Source organism: Thunnus thynnus, chromosome 7 (assembly GCF_963924715.1).
Source record: "Thunnus thynnus chromosome 7, fThuThy2.1, whole genome shotgun sequence".
Classification (NCBI taxonomy): Eukaryota; Metazoa; Chordata; class Actinopteri; order Scombriformes; family Scombridae; genus Thunnus; species Thunnus thynnus.
Window position 1 is genome coordinate 25,947,226 of NC_089523.1, and position 23,766 is coordinate 25,970,991.

The 23,766-nt window shown below is 39.7% G+C and overlaps 1 protein-coding gene across 3 annotated transcripts in view; it reads left to right on the forward strand.

Annotated features, from left to right (window-relative positions):
* nbeab (neurobeachin b) overlaps positions 1 to 23,766 on the forward strand; it is a 205,698-nt gene that overhangs the window by 118,496 nt on the left and 63,436 nt on the right. For all 3 annotated transcript variants that reach the window (XM_067595181.1, XM_067595180.1, XM_067595178.1), the window contains 4 exons: positions 728 to 792; positions 2,901 to 3,009; positions 5,223 to 5,389; positions 14,662 to 14,786. In XM_067595181.1, the coding sequence (XP_067451282.1) occupies positions 728 to 792; positions 2,901 to 3,009; positions 5,223 to 5,389; positions 14,662 to 14,786 (466 nt within the window). The remainder of the gene's footprint in view (positions 1 to 727; positions 793 to 2,900; positions 3,010 to 5,222; positions 5,390 to 14,661; positions 14,787 to 23,766) is intronic.

Sequence of the window (23,766 nt, forward strand, 5' to 3'; positions counted from 1 at the left end):
CTGAATTTCCCACAGTGAAAGGCGCGCTCTCAAACTGCTTTTTAATCATTTCCAGAGCATGTTGTGAGGCAGCAAGTGCTGGCAGTCCGGCCCAGGGCTCGGATCCCTTCCAGGCGCACACTGCAGGGCTCAGTGAGCCTGCTCAGTAATCTGTCACTGTAAGGGACAGAGGAAATGGCTGTATTTAAGTGAGAGGATACAGTTTCATCCCACAATTACATCTCTCCTGTGTTTACAGATCTTTTCACAGAGGAAGAAAGGATGGTCACACATGTGGTGCAGGATTTCAGCTTTTTATAGCCATCACTTTTTTTTTTCTCAAAGGACATATGAACTAAACGCTTTCTTTACCTACTTGAATTACAAGCTATCAAATATAATCTCAATTACAGTTGAAATATGCAATTTGGATGGTGAAATGTGATTCTTGTCATGCATTTCTGAAAGATCTTGTTGCATGTTGGATCAAAAGGATATTTTCTTACTCACTGCTTTTTTGGCTGTTTTGAGAAAGTGTTTTTTTTTTAGCTTTTACTGCCTCTGTGATATTTCAGGAAAATTGGCCATTGTGACATGATATGTTTTTTAACCAACATCTAATATCATTTAAAGGGATATAATTATATCCCGTGTTTTTGTCTGGAACCGAAACTCTTTACAGCCTAAAAACTAATCAAAAACGCTAAAGCTTCGCTGAGTGACAAATGACAAACCTCTTTCATTTCAGGAGTGGCAGAACTCCATTCAGAAGAACGCTGGCCTGGCATTCATTGAGCTAATCAACGAAGGAAGGTAATGTATCCATACATGAGGTTAAATCACTCAGCCTAGCAGTCATTTATCAATACTTTTGTTATCAGTATGTGTATTTTCTTTTTGTCTTCTCCCTGGCAGCTGTAAAAAAAAAAAAAAAAAAAAAAAAGGTTGTTGGACCAAGTAGCAGGGTGTAGATAATCTCTAAACCTCTTGTTGGCTTCTGTGCAGCGGATAAAAGTAAATAAGATTGTGGTGACTGGTTGAAGTAGGAATATATATACACTAGAGTGCGGTCATACTCCCATGTCTGCCTTATTATCTCTCCATCTTAGCCAGCCTCGCTGTATTTCTAAATATCTCTTGTTTCTCTCTCTCTCTCCCTCTTCCTCTGGTCTCTGGGTGTGGCCAGACTTAGGGTTTTCTGTAGAGCAGATCAGGGGCGGCTCAGCCTCCTTGCCCATCTGCTGACCCATCTGGCCAGGCCCCCTCTATGCCCAGGCTCTTGCCTCAGTCCAGCCAGGCTTCTCTCTCTCTCTCAGTCCCCCCGCTGGCCCTGGAACAAAGAGTTTCAGTCAGTTGGGCCACACGGTGCTGTCCAGGGTGCTGCTGACAGATACATAATTTCCCAGTCTTACTCAAGTCTCTGCACACCTGCTCTGCTTAACTAGACAGATCTAGAGAAAGCTAGTCTGTTACCTCCGTGTGTCTTACAAGGCGTGGCTGACACAGACATATCTGTTGTATGTTCAACAACAGGGAGGTAGTTATGTGCTGTTCCTGCGTTTCACGATGCGGCTGTTTAAATGCAAACCTGTAATCAAATGCGCTAAAATACACCGATTAAAGCTTTTAATTGTTATGAAAGTAAACTGATCATTCTACTTGAATATTGATAATGCTTCTTTCTCCATGCTCCAGTTCTGCCCCAGGTTACCATGTTGACACAGCTCTGTATAGACTCATAAGTACATGAAGGGTTATTTTGTGCTTACAGTTTTGTTAAGATATTGTTTTAAAAGCTCCAAAAGTCTGTCTACAGAGATCACAGTGTTGACCACTGACTACAAAGTATATGGTGCTTGGAGGCACTCAACATAAGATAATGTAACAACAGATTTAGTGCTTCAGATCAATAAGATTTGAGAGAATTTGTCTTCAAACCGGTTTTGTTCTTGTCTTGATTTACAGCACGTGTATAATCACCAGATAAGGAAGTTTTCAAGAGTTTTCAACTAGGATATTTTAATCGTTTTAGATGACTGCCTGTTAACCAAAAACAATGGCGAAATCAAGTCTAAGTGTGAATAATTGTGTTGATAAGAGTTCCCTATCTCTGAGATAATAACACAGAAGTGTAATGAAGAGTGTGTATTTTTTTTTTTCGGATATCACTCGTCAACTCGGTTTCTCATCTATTCTTGGTTTCTAAACAAAGCTCGGTGTTGTCAGCCCCTCTCTTTGAACACTGAACGTCTGTCTATTAATGAGTGCTTGTCAACAGTTAAAGAGGCAATAGCAGCTGATGAATGCAGCCTCTGGATTATTGCCTCTCTTTGGGACAGGAGGGAAATTACAATCTGTATCAAGCACTGGAGAGGAACAGGGGCTCCTTTTTAATTAAAACAAAGCTAGGCTAATGGTGTGTAAAATAGCATGTAATCTACACACAATACTCAGGGTGTTTTCAATGTTTAAAGATACTGGAATTTAAATTAGAATGTGGGCAGAGACCACAGAGTCTCCAGAGTCAGTCATGTGAGAAGTTGTCTACGGCCAGACTTGTCAGCAAAACAGGTGCCGGGTTGATGCTCTGGTCAGTGGGAGAAGGGATGCCCAGTCAATCAGGAGTGTGCCAGACAGGCTTCAATGCTCTAATGACACTCCATTCCCTCTCTTAATGCTACAGAGGGATCCGTCACTGACCTGCAGCCCCGCAACATATCACAGACCAATGATGCTGTTTACTAGTCTGCTCTTTCAACAAGCAGAATATCACACAATCCTGACAAGTTATATTTCCTTTAACCTTGAGCCTTCCTCAGGGGCATCATCACACCCAGCTATAGCTAATACAAATGATATATTTCATAATGAATAGTAACACGCAGTCTGCTGCATTTAACTTCCTCTGCAATGTTATGAAGGTTGCTCTGCCATGCTATGAAGGACCACATAGTGCGGGTCGCCAACGAGGCCGAGTTCATCCTGAACAGACAGCGAGCGGAGGACGTCCACAAACACGCAGAGTTTGAGGTACAAACTGTGTTTTTCTTGCTTTTTCTAAATTCAAGTTATACCATTTGAAAATGGAACATTTCGTCTGTGTGCTAATGAACCCTAAACAAATCCTATTAGCATGGAACAGCCATTCAACTGTATATGCTCAGTAATCTTGTCCCTCTGTGTCCTCATGAGGATTAACTCCTCACCAGTACAATTCCTTATAAAGGAATTTAATTACTGGTAGCAAAGGGATATGCCGACAATATTAATTTAGGCTTTTAATATGAGCTTTTCCCAACCAACTTTGGGCACAGCCTCCTGAATTAACATTTAGCCCACCCACATCAAACCACTCCCAATTCAGACATGAAAGGAAACGTAACGAGGTTTGAGCAATTCGTGAACATTAATTTTCTTGCAATAATTTTATTGCGCTTTTATTTTCCTCTAATGTTTGTCTGAAACCACCATGAGAAAGACATAGCCCTTGTATATTTCGATGCAGGCTGTTCAGCTGAATAATACATTCAACAAACAAAATACCATAGAGATGGATGGAAAAAATAGAGAGATCTTACTGTATAAAAATATTTTGTTTGGTTGCTGTAGAACATTAGAAGACATACGTGTGTGTGTGTGTGTGTGATGACACAAACGTGACCACACAAGCATACAGACACACATACACATACTACTGCCACCTCTGTTAGCAGCTTGTACATGTTAGGAGTGATGAGTTTCTTATCAGGAAAAAGCAGCCATCCTCAAACAGCTGCTTGATATACAGTTCTTGAGGATCCTTGACCCGCTAGATAAACTGGAAGAGACGGCTAGATATGCAATGTCAGGAGAAGGGGGGAAATGTACCTGGCCCCATCCGTTCTGTCTGCCAACTCCAGACAGCCTACACTTTTCATCTAGGCCTGACGTTACTTTATTACCCACTCTCCAAGATTGAAGATTCAGGACGCAGATAAGACATTTTTACAATTAAGTTGGTGTCAGGGTGAAGCGTCATATGCTTTAAAGTGATAAATAACATTTGATATTTGTCACAGCATCACGTGGTAATGTGAGGTGACAAGCAGAGATTGAGTTATCTCCTTTATGAAGAATATGTTGAAGTATAATATCTGACAGAATTCAAATTTGAAGCAGGAAATTCAATTAACTTCCAGCTTCTGTTAGCAAATTAGATTTTGAATATTAGCAAGAGTTCCCCCAGGGTGGCATAGTAAGACAATCTTGTTTCAGCAGCGAAGACAGAGTCAGATGTGCTCCTCTAGATTACTTTTAGCCACCTGGAACACTTTTCAGATGCATCGACTCCCGGAACTTGATATAAAAACCAATATTTAAACACAAATATGTATTTTAGCTAGTTTTCACATTTTGGACTTTATTGTCAAATACATTTTTTTTTTTTTTGCATTTATTTGACAGAAGTGCAGAGAGAAAGGAGACAGGGGTAGAGAGGGAGGGGGTATGGCATACAGCAACAAAGGTCAGCTGCTGAAATCAAACCATCGACGTTGTGGTTATGTGTTACCAGTCTTAACCAGTAGGCAACTGGGGTTAACTTTAACTTTATCATTCTGACACCTAACATATTCCCAAATAGTGAACCAAGCATTATTTGAATCATATTGCTTATATATTGAATGTATTGCAAGTTACAAAAGGGAACACATTCTTGTGTTACGTTTTGTTTTTTAGAAAATAAAGCTGCATATTTACATTTTACAACATTACTATAACAGAGGTGAATAGCATGCCCTTTGATATAATGACCAGTGTAGCTTTGTTAACCTTGACAGACTGTATTCTTTGTGGATCTATAATAGTATTTTCCCCCCTCTCCTCTAATAGCACTATCCACAGCTACGTAGCAGGGAGCCTCATCTGTCCGCATTTAGGGAATGGACTGCCTTCATGTGCTCCCCATGATTTACTACACTCCTCCAAGGGAGCAGAAATATATCTCTCAGCTGTCCACTAATATCTTTATGCACTCAAGTGTGTTGAATGAAGCCATAACATTCTTCAGCGTGACAAATGCTCCATTAGAGGATATATATTATTCTGGCTTTATTCAAGTAAAATAGTCTCAAACGCTATTACAACAATGTCAGACATCACTTTTGGCAGGGGATACTGTACCTAAAGCCATAAATATGTGATGAGGTTCACATGCTATGTTTTTCCTTTTGTTTTTCCTTTTTTTTTTTTAAATCTCAAATTAGTCCAACTGTGCCCAATATGCGGCTGATAGAAAAGAAGAAGAGAAGATGTGTGACCACCTGATCAGCGCCGCTAAACACAGAGACCACGTGACGGCCAACCAGTTAAAGCAGAAAATCGTCAACATCCTCACCAACAAGCACGGCGCCTGGGGGACGCTGGCCCAGAGGTAAGCCCCTTCACTCGGATGTATGAAGATCACGTTCAGACCAACACGAACCACGTTAGGTCCAAACCTAGAGGACAAAAGTTACCTGTTCACAAAACTATACAGTGATGGGATAGGACCACCAGTTAATGTCATTTTCCCAGAAACCGATAGGGTCAGCGATCTGGTCAGCAAACGCAATTACAGTGCGGAGTGGCTTAATCCTCTGGGGACAGCTGATTGGCCGGTCGTTCAACAGACCGGGGGTTGAAGAAGGGGAAGATGGGGGGGGTTGTGGGGGTGTTTCTGCAGTGTTGTCCAGGCATTCATTGACCCTCTCAGTAACACAGACCAGCACCTGGTGGTAGTTGCAGACTTCCCCATGGGCCCTGTTAAAATAACCGCTGGCTCTCCCGCTTCGCCTCCCACCACTCGCCTGGTCCCACAGATACACTGCAGAGGGGAAGGATCAAGAGCTAGTTATATCAAACAAACAGAGGTCTTACAACATACTGCTTGTATTGAGTTAAAAGCTCAGAGTTTGACCATTTATCTTGTGTTACAGATATAAGTAACAGTGTGCATGTAATTGTTTCAATGATAGGACCAGGAAGGATCAGTTGTGCTTGCAGGTGAAACTGTGGTAGGTTCTGTTTTGATGTTCATTTCTGTCTTTTTCCAAAGTGGAATCCATATCAGTGGATTCAGGTCAGATGTAGAGTTGGTTTAAAGTAAAATCAGTAGTGAGGTGCATCATGACAAAGACCAGGCACTCGAGAGGAGGTACGCCACTCTTACACAAACCACCACTGCTGATTTGCCAAAACAAATTTTGCCCCTTTGCTAAAACAGTAGCTTTGGTTTTTGTTATTAATTTTTTTGAAAATACAATGCAGATGTTTAACCGTGTTTGCTGAAATTAAGTTTGCTTCATATCTTAAACCATATCTACTGTTGTCAAGGAAAATATTATAGTTCATGTAATTACTTTTTACAGCTATTTTTTTTATGTCTTTCACTTGCTGCAAAGTTCAAAGATTTTCCACCCAAACACAGCAGATGTCAGGAGCTGCTACATTTGGTTTCTTTTTTTTTTGCGGATTAAGAAGAATAGTTTGGATGCCTATGAGCTACTGTTTCTCTCTATGTGCTTCATGATATCAAAGGTAGTTATACTGGCATAAATCGCTCTACAAAAAACCTTGTGTCGTTTTCTGTTGAAGTGGTTCATCTGAGAACTACTAGAGGGAGCGTTATTATATGCACATCACATGTATGTGCAAAGGCCAGACGAGACTGAAAAGTAACACAGAATAAGATTATTCTAAACGGGATTGAAACGTCGTCTATTTCAATAAATCAGTCTGTGTGTTGGTGTTTTCATAGATGGTATTTTTAGAGCCTCTACGCAGAAATTGAACATGAGAATGTGTATGTGTGTTTTTATTATTGGCACAAAAATATTCAAAATTATGTTTTTCATTATAGATATTGTCAAATGAAAAAATATTTTGGCCATGACTGAGAAGAGTACAGATTTTCATAAAATTGACTGAACCTTAGCAGGAGTACCCATAGCAAAATCTATTGGATTGCATTCTGGGCTCTTGTTCAAATATTTATGGAGTCCCTCTCAGACGCATAGCATTTGCATTGAAACAAAAGGTTATTGAGCATGAGTGCATTGTAAATGATACCGCAAAACTTCCAACAAATTCAAATTTAATGGTAACCTGCTGGTGAAGAAAAATGATGCAATATGCTCACAAGCTCAAGGCAGTGTTGCAGTTCAGCAGCTTAGTCTTATTCAATGCTACATTAACTTTCCCATTTATGCTGCTCTTGTAAAATATAAAGCCCTCAAGCATTTTGAGGTGGCTGTCTGTTATGTCTATGTGTGTGTGTGTGTGTGTTAGGGAGAGAGAGAGAGAGAGAGAGAGAGACAAAGAGAGAGGGCGAGAAAGAGAGACTTTAGCTGTTAATGTTTGTTTTCACCCTTGTGCACTGAAATTGCTTTGCCTTTTACTCCTAAGTTCTGCCTAGAGACATGCCAAGGGATATTTATCATTTGTGTAGAATATATTATAAACAAAATTATTCTTAGGCAGGCAGGAGACAGGAAGTAGTATAACTTATAGTTATGTTTTCCCACCTTTTTACCGGTGTGCATTTGCAACTGTGGTCATCAGATGGATGTTGCCACCTGCCCTGCCATTAGACGTGCACGTGTTTGTCCTGAATTACAGACATCTGCGGGTTATCTGCACCTCTGAGGGCCACTCCGTTTTGAACTGTTGTTTTTGCGGCAAACAGTGTACCAAATTGTATTGCAGCACGTATGACAACAGCCGACGACAAGGAAACGATCTGCGCGAGGCTCGAAAACAGCTGCTGTGCAGTCATGTGATCTGAGTGAAGAATAAGCAGATCAGACCCTATGGTGGCCTGTTAGATCATACTATATGCTTGCTTGATGATGAATGTCCCCCCGTATAGAGTCAGCATAGGAAAATCAATACCCCTCAAATTGAAACAGTATAGGGTTGTATTGATCCGCCGTGCTAAATCAAAACGAGGAGGCTTTGATACATCTCTCCAAGACAGCTCCCTGCCCAGTAATGACACACTATCAATTTTAGCTTTACACTGATAAATCAAGTTGAAAATTGGATGTCAGAGTTTTTTCCAGGGAGAGAGTGATTTTCCCTGCCCTCTGGTCCCCTCTACTGTTGACCTCTGAACCCTGCCAGTGGATTATAAAGTTCAGACTCGTCCAAAGTGAAAGTAGATGTCAAGGCGAGGCTGATGAATTCATTGAAGAAAATCATCCACCATTTTTGTAACCCAGGACCATTTTTACTGTGACAGTATTATAAATATCTCTCATTTTGCAGTTCACTCACACCGCAGGAGAGTAAATTTAACAGCAACTGTTTCACACACAATAAAAAGGTGTAAAAATACACTGTTAGAATTACACAGTGACTGGTACATCACCAACTTATTCTTATTTTTATTCATAAATTGATTTTCGTTGCATATTTAAAATGTAGAAGTATCCTTTTTATGTCTCTCAGCATCACAGAAGTGATTATTTTATACTCTACAAAGATATTTCCATCTGTCCATCATTCTCCATTTACATCTCGTGCAGGTGATGTATCCTTACACAGACATACCCATACTACCGACACTTCAACTGAAGTACTCCTCACAATCTGAGCCTCAGTGCTTCTTTGTGTTGTGATTCGCTTCTATTCATTTACCAGCGCTCTCTTCCGCTCTTCAGGAACTAATTGTGGCGACACAACCGACCTAACAGATAAGTAAAAGGGGCTGAAGGAGACAAACCTCCCTTTATTCCCATGCGGGTGTCCGCGTTCACATCAGCAGCATCAGTGACAGCTGACAGAGGAGCCTCCGCCGGCCCCCACAGCAGACCTTAACCTTACCTGACTAGTCTATTGATTGTCAACATTTCTTCTGTATAATTACTTTTTTGTAGCAGACGAGAGAAAGTAAAATGGCGGCATATATTGATCCGCGGTAAGGCAGTGGAACAGCCGTTTCCCTTGACTAACAGTGAGTTTCATCTCTCACACGTGATGAATGGTAACAATCTGCCTGTGGATAATAACTTTGTGATGGAATGAACCTTTTTACTCACGATGTGCCCAGAGTATTTGGTCTCGCCTGAGAGGGTTATCAATTCTAATAGAAGTCCACTAACACAATGGAGGGGGGTTTGCACCCAAATGGCCCTATAGCATCACAAGGTTTGATGTCTGTTGACCTCTCCAGGGCAGAAAAGGAAGGCCAAGGTGTCTGCTTGAGCCATTGAGCATGTTAATATTAACAAAAATCATCTTGACAGTATAAAAGTAAAGTAAATATTGCCTTTTCTGACATCCAGAGTAGCAAAATGAGTATCTCCTTAATGCATTCTGCTAAAGAGTTACTTTTGTGTAAAATTAGAAAGAATATATTAGCATTCAATATTGGACTCACTGGAAAATAAGGTGCCTATAAGTCACCATTTTTTGCCAGATAAAAGGCTGTAAATGATGCTATAATGTCTTTCATGAAAGCCTTTTCTGCCAGACCTGTAATTCTGAGTCCACTATCTAGCAAGGGTTAAACAGCTCCATTTAAAGCAACTTGCAAGCCATAATGTTTTTTTATTCTTTGTTTAATTAGATCTTATTTAAGACATTACGCTCCTTTTGTTCTTGCAAACTGATATTCTACTCTTGCATTTGTTCTTGACCTACACCAGGCTCTATTCCCTCGGGGCACTCTTAACCTTGCACACTGTGCTAATTATCTCTGGAAAGAGGCCCATTCACACAATCATCAATTTCATCGGGTGTTGAAATTGAGCCGGGCATCGCCTGACTTTGCCCCATTTCCAGTGAAAGATGGGGATCCACAAAGCCGGCGATCCAAGAGAGTTCACCCACAGTACAGTACGGCTCTTCATCCCTCGTCTGATGCGCGTACGTCTGTCTTCATTACGCCAGATGACCTGGAGTTAATCTTGTTGCTGCTGTGTTGTTTCCCTTTTGTCTTTGTCCTATACCCATTCCTCAGCTTGTCTATTCTCTATCTCTTAATCTACAAAAGAAAAGTCATATTCAATAACTAGAAGCACTTGGATCACAGCTTAGTGTTCTCACGTCTGCAACAGTGTTGAGAGCAGCGATGATAAGAAATGGAAAAATTAGAAAGATGAAAGTTCTGTGTACCATTTCCAGCCCTCTGTGATAATCCGATCATGATGTTGGCCGTAGAGTCACTTAACACTTGGCATTTGCATGATGCATGATCAAACTTGATGTGTTTTTATAGAGGAAATTGCGCCGTTTTTTTTTTTTTTTTTTTCTCAGTTTATAGATTACTTTGAAAGCAGTGGGCTGAGAAATGCTCATCACCATATGGTTGCCAGTCACCGCTTTTTGATGCACAGTGTCTTTATGTGATTTTTTTTTTTTTTTCTTGATCTAGCAGCAATATGTTGAGGAATGCGGCGTAAAAATGCACACCAAAAGGATGCAACGATGACAGACAATGTTTTTGCATCTCTTCTCTTGAGTTTCTAGTGTCTGCTGGCTGCAGTATGATTTCCATGATGTGAGGAATCTCTATCATTAAGGATGCACATATGTGGTTGTCATTTTAATAGAATCAAAGGACGGGTTCAGTGAAGTAATGTCATTTGGTTGAAAGAGAAGTCGTTTCCTAAGATTCTGGACTGAATATGGCGGCAGAATTCCTTCGATAATCCTGTTCGGGCAGCTACATGTTACTAATAAACTCTCAATAAATATCTTTTGTTTATTTTATTTCATTTATTTTTTATTTTTTTTAAGTTTATATTTAATCACTACTTTTAAACAGTGACATTTGCATCTCAAGTGCCTCATGGACTTTATTACTCATAGTGAGAGTCTATTAGGACAACTGAAAATGAAAGAAAAGATCACTTGTCCTCAGAGTAACACTGAAAACCGACGTGTGTTCAGTGTCTCAGTGTGCGTGCGTGTGTGTGTGTGTGTGTGTGTGTGTGATAGAAACCAGTCACTGCTCCTTTGAATAGAATTGTCACTGATTACTGGTATTTATTATAATTACCCCCCTACTCATGTCACCAATGGAAGCTTTTAAAAGGAGTATAATGGTGTTTTATTGAATCAGCATGTCCCTGTCCTTCCTCTCCACTGCCTCACACAAATCTTCTCTGAGCATAAATAGAATAAAAAGGAAATCCTCAAACATGAGATCTTCATCTGCTTGCAGTCCAGCCCTGTACATGCCCACTGGGCCATTCTGGTTTAAGTGACTTAAAACCATGAAGTTAATTATTAAGTAGATGATTACCTTTATTTCATTAATTGCATCTTAATTATAGGGGTTTTATTTCACTCGCAGATTTAATGTTACAATGCTCTGATTTAGCTGACCTGTAATGTTATAGCTTTTATTTTCCTTTTACTAATGCGGTGTTAGACTATTTTTTTGCTGCTTTGCGGACAATTCAGGCCTCAACAAGCACCTTTAATCTTCTAATAGCAAAGGTCTTTCCATGCACTGGCTCAAGTTTTACCCTCTTACTCAACCATCAATACTTTTCTCAAAAGAATCAAGAGAAAATATGAGGAAACGGGTTTTTGCTGCCCTAATATACCAGTTGTGCCAAGAATATATCATACTCTATTCCATTATGAGCTCTTGTCAGCTGTCAAAAGCATCTCTCTTTTCTAAAATGATGTTATAGTTTCCTATAAAACTGTTATCAATCCCTTTATTTTTCTTTCCTTCCCCATCTTATTGGGAATTATGCCTGTCAGCTTCCCCTTTCCTTTTACAAACAAAACACATTCCCAGTAGACCGGGGTGTTAGATCTGACACCTCAGAAACCTCAAGACTCACTCCTTGAGGAAAGATGTGCTTTAAATACCTATTTGAAAAAGAGGAGAATAGACGATAGTCCTCTTACACATTTATCCTGCTGCACTTAGCAAGTCTGAAAGCATCCATAAATAATGGTGCTCCTGTTTCCTGTAGTAGGTTATCAGTGCTGGAAAATTAGCTTTTAAAATGCGGTTTGAAATCCATTTGGGTGATTGATGGGTGACTGGACTAATAAATTTTGCCAGTAGGAGGAGGCCGGCTCACAGCCATTCTTTATGGTTGTCATGAAACCAGACACATTTGATGTGGAAAATAGGGAGGTCTCGATTCAACTCTGTTTAATAAAGAATGCTATTGGACGGACAATTTGTTGTTGTTACAGAGACAATACAGACAACCAGCTTTCTATTAATGATTCTACAGCAGGAATTATGTTTTATCACCTATACTGAAAATGTATCGTCTGCAGTGTGCGCATGTGTTTGCCAAGTACCATTTTACTATATGGGTTTGAGTCAAATATGCGCGCAGATGACATTGATTTTGGCATAACATCAAAGTTCTTTCTTCCCCCCCCCCCCCCCCCACCCTACTGTAAAAACATGGAAGTGTGGTTCGGTGGCTCGATGCCACCTCTGAAATCTTGTGTGTGAGCTCAGTAGCACCTAGCTGTAGATCTCCATTGGGACTCCAATCCTCCTGAGCACTTTTTGGACCACCCTCAGAGAGGAGGTTCCTTTCAGTACAGCACTTTGGCACAGTCTAAATCCGGTCTAGCATTGACCACATAGTCTAGAATATCACAGGTCCTAGTCAAACACCAGAATACCACATTCAAACTGAAACCATCTGCACAGGACAAAATTTTGGCTACAACTCATTAATCAGTCATTGTAAGTTGGGGGTTTTTGCTTTGTTGTGCATTAGATATCTGTTAAAGACAGATGAATTTATTTTTGGCTGAAACCGAGCTTAAACTTGGACTCCAATGAGTGTCCTTTCGCAGACCAAATAAAATGTATCAAATACAGTTAATACTGGTAAAAGGAAATCTTCAAAGTGGAGGATTTATCCCCCACTGTCATCTGCTGTCTATTTGCACTAAGAATTAGGGGACATAATCTTCAGCAGTAATCGCCCAGTTGCCTACAGTGGATTTACATTTTTCACACTGTGTAATCTTGCGTTTACAATATCATTTACGTGGGTTTCTCCTTTCCACCCACTGACATCTCTCTTTTCCTCAGTTAAGCTTTGAGGGAGATTGACAGGGGACAAGCTCAAGGCGTTAGTCTTGCTTTGCATGCGGCGGCTTGCGATACTTTGTGCATACAACGTGCGCACACACATACACGCGCGCGCGCACACACATATTCTCAATTTTGATTGATACTTAACTGAAACTGAGCTCTTGTTGCTGTCAGAGCCCAGCTAAGTCTCCTGAGCCTCTTGATTTCTGACATTTGTAGATATTATATTCATGGAGCAAGAAGGCTGTATTTTGTGATGTGATCCCCTGTAACACTTTAATCTGTTTAGACTGCCTCAATACTGTGGCAGGGAAGGGGGCAGAAACCATACAATGAAATAGAAGGCTGCCAGCCAAGCCATTACTGTACCCTGCACGCACTGAAAATCTTTGGATTTGGACACAGTATAGATTCAAGGTTTCATTCGGAGCTTTGGACGGCCGTTTCATGTGTTTTACTTCTTTATAATATAGAGGTAAAGACAATATTTTAGAGAAGAGCATGTCATACTACATCATGTACTTCCTGTTTGTGTAATAAATAGCAATAAAAATGTCTGTATGAATTAAAGCGCGTGGTGTTTTATCCTATCCACACATGCTATACTGTATCTGTAACAAAACAAAACAGCGATGCCATATTTCCCTCACATTTAGACTAAAAAGAAAACTGTCAACTGTACACAATTATTTGAATCATTGCTATTTTTTTAACTAACCTCTTCTCTGTTAAGGGTAAATTAAGACAAGACTTTTTGTGCTGCTTTTCCCTCCAAAGGAAACATAAAGGCTTTGAAATAGCTCCAGCTAGTGCACAGTTGGAACAAGCAGCACTTAGTAACCTAATGCTAGTCCCGGTGCTTAATGGTTTGCATTAGCTGCAAGCAATAAAATTATCCCAGGTCCTCACTAATGTTGGAATAATCATTTACAAAGATGGTTACCACATGCTGGAACTGTTTTCTTCTTTTTCTCTTTTTTTTTACAACCCTAATTCGCTGTTATTAATAATGAATAAAAATGCAATTTTCTGTCGGGTTGCTCCAGGGCTCTGGGAATCATTTCAATGAATATTTCAGCACATTATTTTAATCATGGCTCCACATATGCAGGGAGGGGGCTTGTTTTATAGGCTCATGCCTCAACCGCCCCAAGACCCCGATCATTAAACCCCACGCTGTCTGCGTTGAGGTTCCTACCTTTGATTTACAAGACTTGTTAAAAAACATTGTAAAAAAGGAGGCAAGCTGTGCCATTTATACTTGTAATTTGATGCTGTATTAGTTAATGGGAGTGCCTGTGATTTATGTGCGCAGTGGTTGCTGCTGCTCCCTGCTGTTCTGATGCTATGGGCTTTAGCAGAGCTTACATTACTGGGCCTCTGCAGAGCATGCCACTAGTCAGCCTAATAAATCTGCTATCTGTGGCCTGGTTTTTCTCCTCAAGATGTTTTCCTGTGATAAGGAAGTAGCTGCTGTAACCAAACCATCACTGAGAGGTGTGTGCTCTGTCTAACCTGCCTGTCTTCTTGTCTCTCTCTTTTTTTTTTTTTCTTAATTGATATTTTCATGTTGAGAGTGGTGCAAATGTCATCTGTGTTGATACTTAACTGTCTTCTCATCTCTTTTATAGTCAGCTGCACGACTTCTGGCGACTTGACTACTGGGAAGATGACCTGCGCCGGAGGCGGAGATTTGTCAGGAACCCGTTTGGCTCCACCCACTTAGATGTCATGTGCAAGTCACTGCAGGAGTATGGTGAGTTTATCATTTATTTGTGGACCGATTTTAAACTCATCGGAATTAGAGAGCTGGAAATGAAAATTCACACGTTTCACTTTGAGTATCAGTGTTGCCATTAAAGCATCATAGAAAAAGTCCATGTAATTTGGCATATTGCTCAGCTCAAGTTAAAGGTCATTTTTATAGGTAACGTATTTATGAGTCCTGTGAATTGAACATGACACATCGATTTTATTGCACTTTTTTATTTCCATCGCAACACATACTCAGGAACAAATTGGATCTCTCCCTTTATTGTTTTCTTCTCTTTGCCTGAAACTTTTCTTATTGACCCAGGCAGTCTTGTAGTGTTGCCCACCACCCTGTGTCAGTCTTGCCTTATGTCATGCAACACCGACTTTTAAAGGAAAGCAGCTCAGTACTATTAAACACCCTTGGCCTTTCTGTCCTGATGTAATTGAATAGCAGAGCAAAGTTATTAAAGGCACAAGGGTGAATGTATTGATTCTGAAAATTAATGGAGTAAGCACCTTCTTTATAGAAAATAGAAAACAGACAATGCGTTATGTTCAGGATAGACCTTTTAAAACGACTGTAGACTTACAGTAGCACATGCATGATGACCACAATGTTCAGTGACCTCATGTGCGTCTCAGTGTTGAGCTACTGAAGCTGACCGTTGGCTTGGTTCAGGATGTCATCTGGCTGCTTTCAGCTGCTGTATGAAGATCATTGCAGCTCTGCTGATAACACATGCCAGCTGCTGCCTCGGCTGCAGGTGGTCCATATATGAGACACACATGCAATAATTGCACCGTCTGCTTTAGATTTTGTAGTGGTTCTATTATTTTTAGCCATACGCTAATTTCGTGGGCTTCGTGTTGATACTGTAGTGGGGAGGAAAACAAAACTATGAGCACTTTTAATCTGCTTAGAAATATTAAAAGTTCTTTAACAGAGAATAGGGTCTGTTACTTTCCCAACAAGAAACATTGATAAAAATGTTAGACCTGAGATTTATGTATATTGTACCTGTGGATGGTGTCTACAGTTGGAATGAATATCATTTTCCATTGACTTTGGAGCTGATTGACTGCCTGTCTATGGCTTCTGGACCACCCGTGTTTGAATACAATATCTGATTGATCTCTGTATCCTGGAGGACAATATGGATTATTCATTACACAGTGTGGGTTATTGTATTATAGCTGGTCATTATGTCTAGGGACCTCTGGTCTTATTGTTAGCTATAGGGAGATTACCCTTTTTTTCCCGCAGTTTGTTGTTTGTCCTTTGTTTTTTTGTTAATGGTTTTTGTATTGTCTTGTTTTTTGTCCCTCCCATTAAGGGAGCTACTCTGTGTTCCTATGAGCCACTGTTATTGTGGATATTGGTGACTTGAGATATAAAAAGATATAAATGCCAAGTCTGGTCATGTGAGGTTATTACCAGACTGTTTTTTATTGTTGTTGTTTTTTAGGGGTTTTTTTTTTTGACAGGTTGTAAAACAAAAAAAAAACTGCATGGTGGTTGTATGTATCTGACAAAAATATCAATAAACAAAAAATATTAAAAGCTGTCAGGAAAATTCAGTATCAACGGCAAAGAAATTGCATGAACATATCCTCGAACTGTAACTAATAACCAAGAAATAATACATTTCCGTGGATAACCGGGATAAAATTTGTGTAAAAGCTGAAGAGAAGATTATACTGAAGGCAGCAGTATCTGTTATTTCAGCCATTATATTTTCTTCCAACTTTGCCAGTCGGCATTGGCCATTGCCCTCTATAACCATCGCACAATTATTTGCTCACTGACAGGATTTTTTTTCCCCCTACAGCATATATTAGTATTATCTCCTTCAGTGACGTATATAACAGATTTCCTCAAGACAATGCCAAAAATACATGTCGTGTATCCATCAAATCACTAGAATATGCTTCTGAGATAGCAGTTTTGTTTCTGTTGTTTGACATTAGTGCCTCAGCGTAGTTGACTGAAGACTTGTTGAAGCCCAGCTGGCATGTGGTGGTTTTAATGAGCGGAATAATGTATAAACTTGTCAAGTGAAAGGGATCGCCTGCGGTCGGATGGCCCTCTTGCTCTCCTTGAGAGGTGAGCTGCACTTTCAGGATTATTCCAGCAGGCTTTGATGTGGTTGCACAGCGTAGGCCAGGTTTTGTTATGAGTTGAAATGAGAAGGATCTTTTGTTCTTTTTTCGAACTTCAGTAGATTTCGTTGGCAGAGACAGTTGGCAGTTTTTGTTTAAATGTATTATGACAGGTTGTGTTTTTTTTATGAATATTCACTTTTAATTAGCATGGTATTAAAGATAAGACCTGTCTTTAGCAGATAACCCCGGTGCAGAGGCTCAGAGGTGGATATCCATTAGTCATAATATCCAGACTTTGTTTCTGGGATTTGACAGGGACTCTATAGAACTTTTTAGTGGGTTGCCAGCTGTATAGGCACCAGAGAAGTAAAACAAAGCAGCTTGTGTGAGTTGGCCATTGAGAGTCATTATTAAGGCTTTAAAATCTGGGACTATTGGAGGAACAGTAGGTTGTCCAAATTGAATACACAGTTTCTGGTTTGACAGCAGGATATGACAATATACACCCAGCCACAATCTTGTGTTTGAAGAGGGCAGACTTACACTGTTGTGTTCACAGTAAACGTCAGTCTCGCGGGCTCACTCGGGGGAAAATGAAAGTGAGCTGGAAAGATTTTTTTTTTTTTTTTTCACAAAGAACATTTCAGTGAGTGAGTAGCTTACGTCGTTTCTGACAGCATCTGAGAGTCTCGCACCGTTCTTTGAAATGGTAGATCATCATCTCTGAAAAATTAACATTCTTCCTAAAAGTCAGACAAGTGAAATTCTCTAAGAGTGGAAATGTGGAGAGGAAACTTTTAAAAAAAAAAAAGACAAGTTGATATATATCGGCAAAACCAGTGCGTCGGTGTAACCTTTGTAATCACTTTTGTGCAATTCGTGTGTCTTGTGTGCGAGAGCGCACATTCATGGACGTATGTGATGGGAGGTTAAACTCTGCCTCGTTGTCTATTAGCGGCATTGACAGCTTAGCCAGCACATTCTGTCTCTGCCCTCTGCCTGTAATAACCTGCCCTGTTACAGCCAGCCACGGCCCAGTATTAAAGTGTATTGTTAGGTGACTGGAATTGGGCAAGCATGAAATGGAAGTCACGTTAATATTGATCCAAGTGTTTAACGGGGTGTTTTACCTCCAGGTGTCCTTGCTGTCTCATTTCAGGTGAGGAGCTTCTCTCAGAGCTGATTGCCCCGGGCAGAGATCTTTATAGCTCTTTACTGCAGCAGAAGCACCGGCCTAGTGATGAGATATTAACCCTCTGCAGCTTTATAATCAAAGATATTAAACTGTGAGGAATGACATCAGGGCATTTACTAACATTCAAATCCAGATATTTGAGTGCAGCCTTGCAGTATATATACATGAAATGCTGTTGGAGTTCAGGTCCAGATGAGAGTATTATTAGACACTGCTGTTAATGTTTTGATGGGGAAAAGATGAGGTTGTTTGTAACCTCTGGCAGCACAGTGGACATGCACTGCACATCCCAGGATATTGAATAAAGATCACCCCAAGAGGAAGCGTCTGCACTGTATAAACTCCCCTACATCAAAGTTATGATGTTTACTTTTACAGTCTCAAAACACATACTCTCCAAAACGGATGGCTTGCATCACAGGAAGTATGAAGCTGTCATTTTTCCCCTTCATTTCATCTTTCAGTGCAGAGTAAATAAAAGTGAAGAGACAGAGGGCAGAATTGCATCGCTTTAGCAGTAACGCAATCCCATGGACATGACTTTTTCTCTCCATGTGGAATGTGGAGCCTGTGGAGAGGGTGCGTAGGAGGGCAGGATCTGAAACAGATAGAGTCTGGGAAACGGAAGAGATATATTTAAAACATACTATAGAGCTCACGTTATATGGATGTTGGAATGATTGCACAAAACACTGATGTACATTATAAGATAGTATAGTAAATAAGCTATGGATCCATGTAGTATTGCATGTTATCTACAGATTTGACAAGATGAGACATAAAACAGAATAATTCCTGCAAAAGCTCCAAAGTTTAAGGTTTTCTTTTTTGAAGTCTCTGTTTAGAAAGAGGTCAAGATAGCTTTAGCTGTGTCTAAAATGTTGCCTGTCATATCAATTGACAAACATTCAGTGATTTCCACAAGAGCCCTGCATTTGACCTTTTCCAGCATATTATCCAGATCTCGCATTGCTTATCAAACCACCTCATGAAAACATCTAAAAATGAACAACCTAAAGTATTTTGTGTTTTATTTATAGTCGTGTATATTGAATTACCCAAGTATTTGTGTGATCAGCTTTTTTTTTTCTTCTGAGGAGAAGTACCCATACAAGTTAGTTGAACCCTAAGTAAAACATGATGTTGTGGATTTCTTTCTGAGGAGTGGCGGTGAAGTGGTTGAGGCAGGGTGTATAATACATAGGAGACTTACAAAAGCACATGTTTGCCGGCTCTTCTGAGGCTATAAAAAAGAAAGGCTAGTGCCACAAAACTCTCCAGCATAGCAGTATATGAAACATGGACCCTTGGCAACAGTATTATAGTTGATTCAACAGTTTTTTAAAGGCCTTTAAACTATTATCTATTCCATATTGAATAGTAAAACTACCGAACAATGAAATGTTTCCAATGTTTCTCTGAGAATATAAAGTTTATTTCACCAGAGCTTTGGCTTGTTTACAAAAGAATACATTTACTTGATTATATTACTCTGTGGCTTCCAGGAAGATCATGATGTTTTTTTGTCTTGTGTGAAACAAACAAAATATTGTTACTTATATATGTTCTGTACCAATGCAATTCAACTTTGCATTTATAAAATTAAAAATACAATGGAATTGAAATTTTGACTCCCTGTAAAACTGTCACTACTTAAAAAACAGGGAATCTTAAATGTTGACCTCATCCTGTTCTACTAGCTGTGAACTTAAAATCTATCCAATAAAACCATCAGTTTTTTTTTTAAGAAATCCCGTCTTTCTGCTCGTTGTATTAAACCAAACTGATATGCCATTGACTTAAAAATTAACTCTCACCACATTACATCAGCAGAAATTACATCGCTTCAAAGAAATAAAAAGGCCATTTCATGGGGTCTGCAATGATCACATTCTTTTCTTTGTGATTTTAAATATTGCATTATAAATACATTTTAAAAATATAAATATTTCTCTGAAGTTTTTATAATGGACAACACAACGCCTTAAAGGTGCAATGTGTGGGATTTAGTGATATCTAGTGGAGAGGTTGCAGATTGCAACCACAAACTGTAAAAAATAATAGATATAGTCACCGCGACGTCACTCATTGGTTTGTGTACTCCCATTTTGAAGCCTCGAGTTTGCATTTTCACCGTTGCCATCTTGGATTTTTGGAGCCAGAAGTGAGGAGAAGTGACCATATTTGGACAAGAGGGTGGATCTGATCCTAATGCTAGCTGCTAGCTTGGTCAACATAGTGCATTTACAGTCTGTGGTTCACTGTGATAATGCTAATGCTAATATTTGCTAGCAAAAAACAGGCTTAAAACCATTAAAACAAAATGTATTTAGCAGAAAAAACTGAACATCCTTAGTGGTTCTTTCAGTAAAATCAAATGCTAAACAAGACTTTTTTAGGTGACCAAAATTTTACAATTAACTTTCATGAACCGAAAACACACTGAAATAGTGACAGATACGGCTACGCCTATACTCTGTGAATCTGGGGTTATGACATGGTTATGTTACCTAACCAACATTGTCACCATGGTAGCGACTTGCCTGTGACGTTACCCACCTGTTACTCAAAGTGGCCATGCCCTTAATTATTCATAACTTTAAGCCTTAATAAAAATTTAAACAGGTGAGTTATATAAAAATTCACCCCCCTGTACAGTTGTCATGAATGGGGAAATTAGCCATAGAGACCGAAACCGTTTTTTGTACCAGGCTGTAAACTAACGTTTATTTCTGCTGTAAGGTTGGACATCTTAACATGGGGGTCTATGGGTATTGACTTGCTTTTGAAGCCAGCCTCATGTGGTCATTCAAGGAACTGCAGTGCAGAGCCAGTTTATGGTTTGTCCATTCTGGGCTACTGTAGAAACATGGCGGTACAACATATCGGGCTCTGTGGAAGAGGACCTGCTCCCTATGTATGTATAAAGGGCTCATTCTAAGGTAACAAAAACACAATGATTCTTATTTTCAGGTGATTATTTACTAATTAAAACATACTTATGAATATTATATTCCATTTCTGCCAAGTGCACTCTGCTAGATGCTTCAAAATTCTACACACTGCACCTTTAAGCCTCAGGAAACAACTAAATTGTACGTCTTTCTTATCTATATTAAGATCTCTCCAACTCCAGAATAAAACTTAAATTCTGAAAGATTGGTGTTGACCCATCAGGTGAACATATAAGACCCATATACATATAGGTCCCCATCTATAGGAAAAGGCTCATCCTATAACATGTAGTGGCATGAAAGCTTGTCCACAGATGTAAATATTTTCAGCATGTTTTCTTGAAAATTGTGCAGAACTCAAGACCATCTATCCTTGTTGAACCCCTGTGATGAGTGCTCAGGGGCGGCCTCCGTTGGTCACAGCTGGCAGTTCTTCATCAGCCTCCAATGGGGTCACGAAAGCTCTGCAATGCACTTTACTGAGTGTAATTAGTGCACTCCAAGGCAGTTTCAACTCAGTGATTGAACAAGAGGACCCTTGAGACTGGTGATTGGTGGCTTCTCTTGGCACTGTTCCTGAAGGACTTGAGAGCAGACATGACATGAAACTGCTGTCATTCTTTCAGAGATGTTGTGAAGCCACTGGCAGTGACTTCTGGTGAACTGCTGACTTTGTAAAGTTAATTAGATAGATGCTAGTTGCGTGACTCGACATAGGCCAAGATTCTTCTATTCTTCAGTGTAAATTTTATTGTTAAGTGATTTAATGAAAAACACTCAATGGGATTTGAGAGAAATACCTTGCTCAGCTTTTCAAAACTAAAGCATCCATCTGTAATTGTATTTTTTGTCATTTTGTCAACAGTATTGTAAAAATCAGTTTAGTTTCCTATTGATCCTGTAATTTGCTGAGGAACACCACAGTTGAGTTCAAGGATGATTAATTATTAATTAATATATTCAGTTTCTGACACTATAAAACCAACTGAATACTTAAATGCCTCTGTAGGTGAAGAGCTGAATGTGCACATACAGTAGTAACCCAGACTGCACACACTTCATATGAGTTATATCAGATACTCAAAGGGTCGCATTCTCTTTGTTTTGCCATACAGTGGTCAAGGGTGAACACATGAAAAGCTTTTTAACGAGTCTGCCTTGACACGACTGCACAGCGAGTCCTTTAATAGTGACAAATGGTGACCCTTTTTACTGCTGCACTTTTAATACAAGAATGTCTTCAAGTCAACGGGCTATCACTCACGACAAGATCGCTTTTCATGTCAGCACATTCTCTCCTACATGTCATACCTCTTCATTTATTGTTATTTATAACCATATTATGTTTTCTGTGTGAACTAAATTGCTTTGTGGGTAAAGCTAATCCTGTACCCTGCGCTGTTCCGGTTGATGTTGGTCATTTGCGTGTAGAAAATCAGCATGGTTTATTTGCTCTATTCAGCCCCGTACTGAGTTGCCAATCAGAACATCAGCATGTCTGCTGAGCTTTCCCTCATTTACTTTGAGCATAATGATGGTTTACAGAATTACAGTTTTAAGTTTCACTCATTCTGCTTTGATCCCTGACCGCTGGCTGGCTTTTGCCTTTAACATTACACAGAATTCATTTCCGATATGCACAGACTTCTTCCCTCCGTCTGATGAAAGCACACCAGATATGAGACAGAGCAGGAAGCAGAGTTTTTTCTTGGTAGCAATGTTGACAACAGTCAAATATGACCTCTTCAAGACAAGGTACATGTTCCTCAGGGGAGGGAGAGGCGAATTAAGAACTGCGCTGAAAGGAAACATGTCAGACGGGTGTCAGCCACCTCCCATTTCTTGATATGTGTTCTTCCTTTCGTTCCTTTTCCTCTGGTTATTTCCTACATTAGACTTCAGAAAGACAAATTCACATAAACGTTGCGAGCAGCCGTGTGGCAGGCACATGTTGGAGATGAGCTGATTTAAGCTGATAAATGTGTTGTGAGACCTCTTTGTTTTGCAGAATGTATGAACACATCTTTTTTCAATGAGCGTGCTCCACTATAGCCATATGATAAAGTCCTGGTGTAAGCAGCCTCCTAATTGTGCTGTCTGTTCAGTCTCACTCTTGTCAAGTCTCCAAAAGCGGCAAATGATATCTCTAATCGACTACGAGCTCGAGATGTATCCCTCGATTCAGCTGTTGGTCTTTCAAGATACAGATAGTGTTTCATTGTTGACCTTGTCTAAAAATAAAAGCTGAAACACCTCTGATGTTCAACCACGTGAAATGTATTCAGTGAGCTAATGTGTACCCTGACATTCTTTCATATGCAATGGCAAGCACATTAGTGAGCATCTCATATCAGGTTTATCCTGCTTATCACTGTGTATTACATGCAGAGATTCTCCACGGTTTATTTCTCTTTTTTTTTTTATTTGCTAGATGTAATGATGTTCATTTTGTGAGCCTATAAAAGCAGATTGAACACAGACACAGCACGCACAATCACATTGCTAATTCGGTTTTAGGTTTCCCATGTAAACTCACCTTAAATCCATTGAGCTTGTACTCTGATTATCAAAAATGTGGTTAGGATGCCTGGTTTACTCTGTTATTTCAGGCCTCTATGGGTAGATTTTTGTGTGAAAAAAAAAGGCTTAGCAGATGTTCTTACTTCATCATCCTTTTTCTTTCTTCAAAGTCTACCTCTGCTCAATCAACAAGTATAACAGCTAAACCT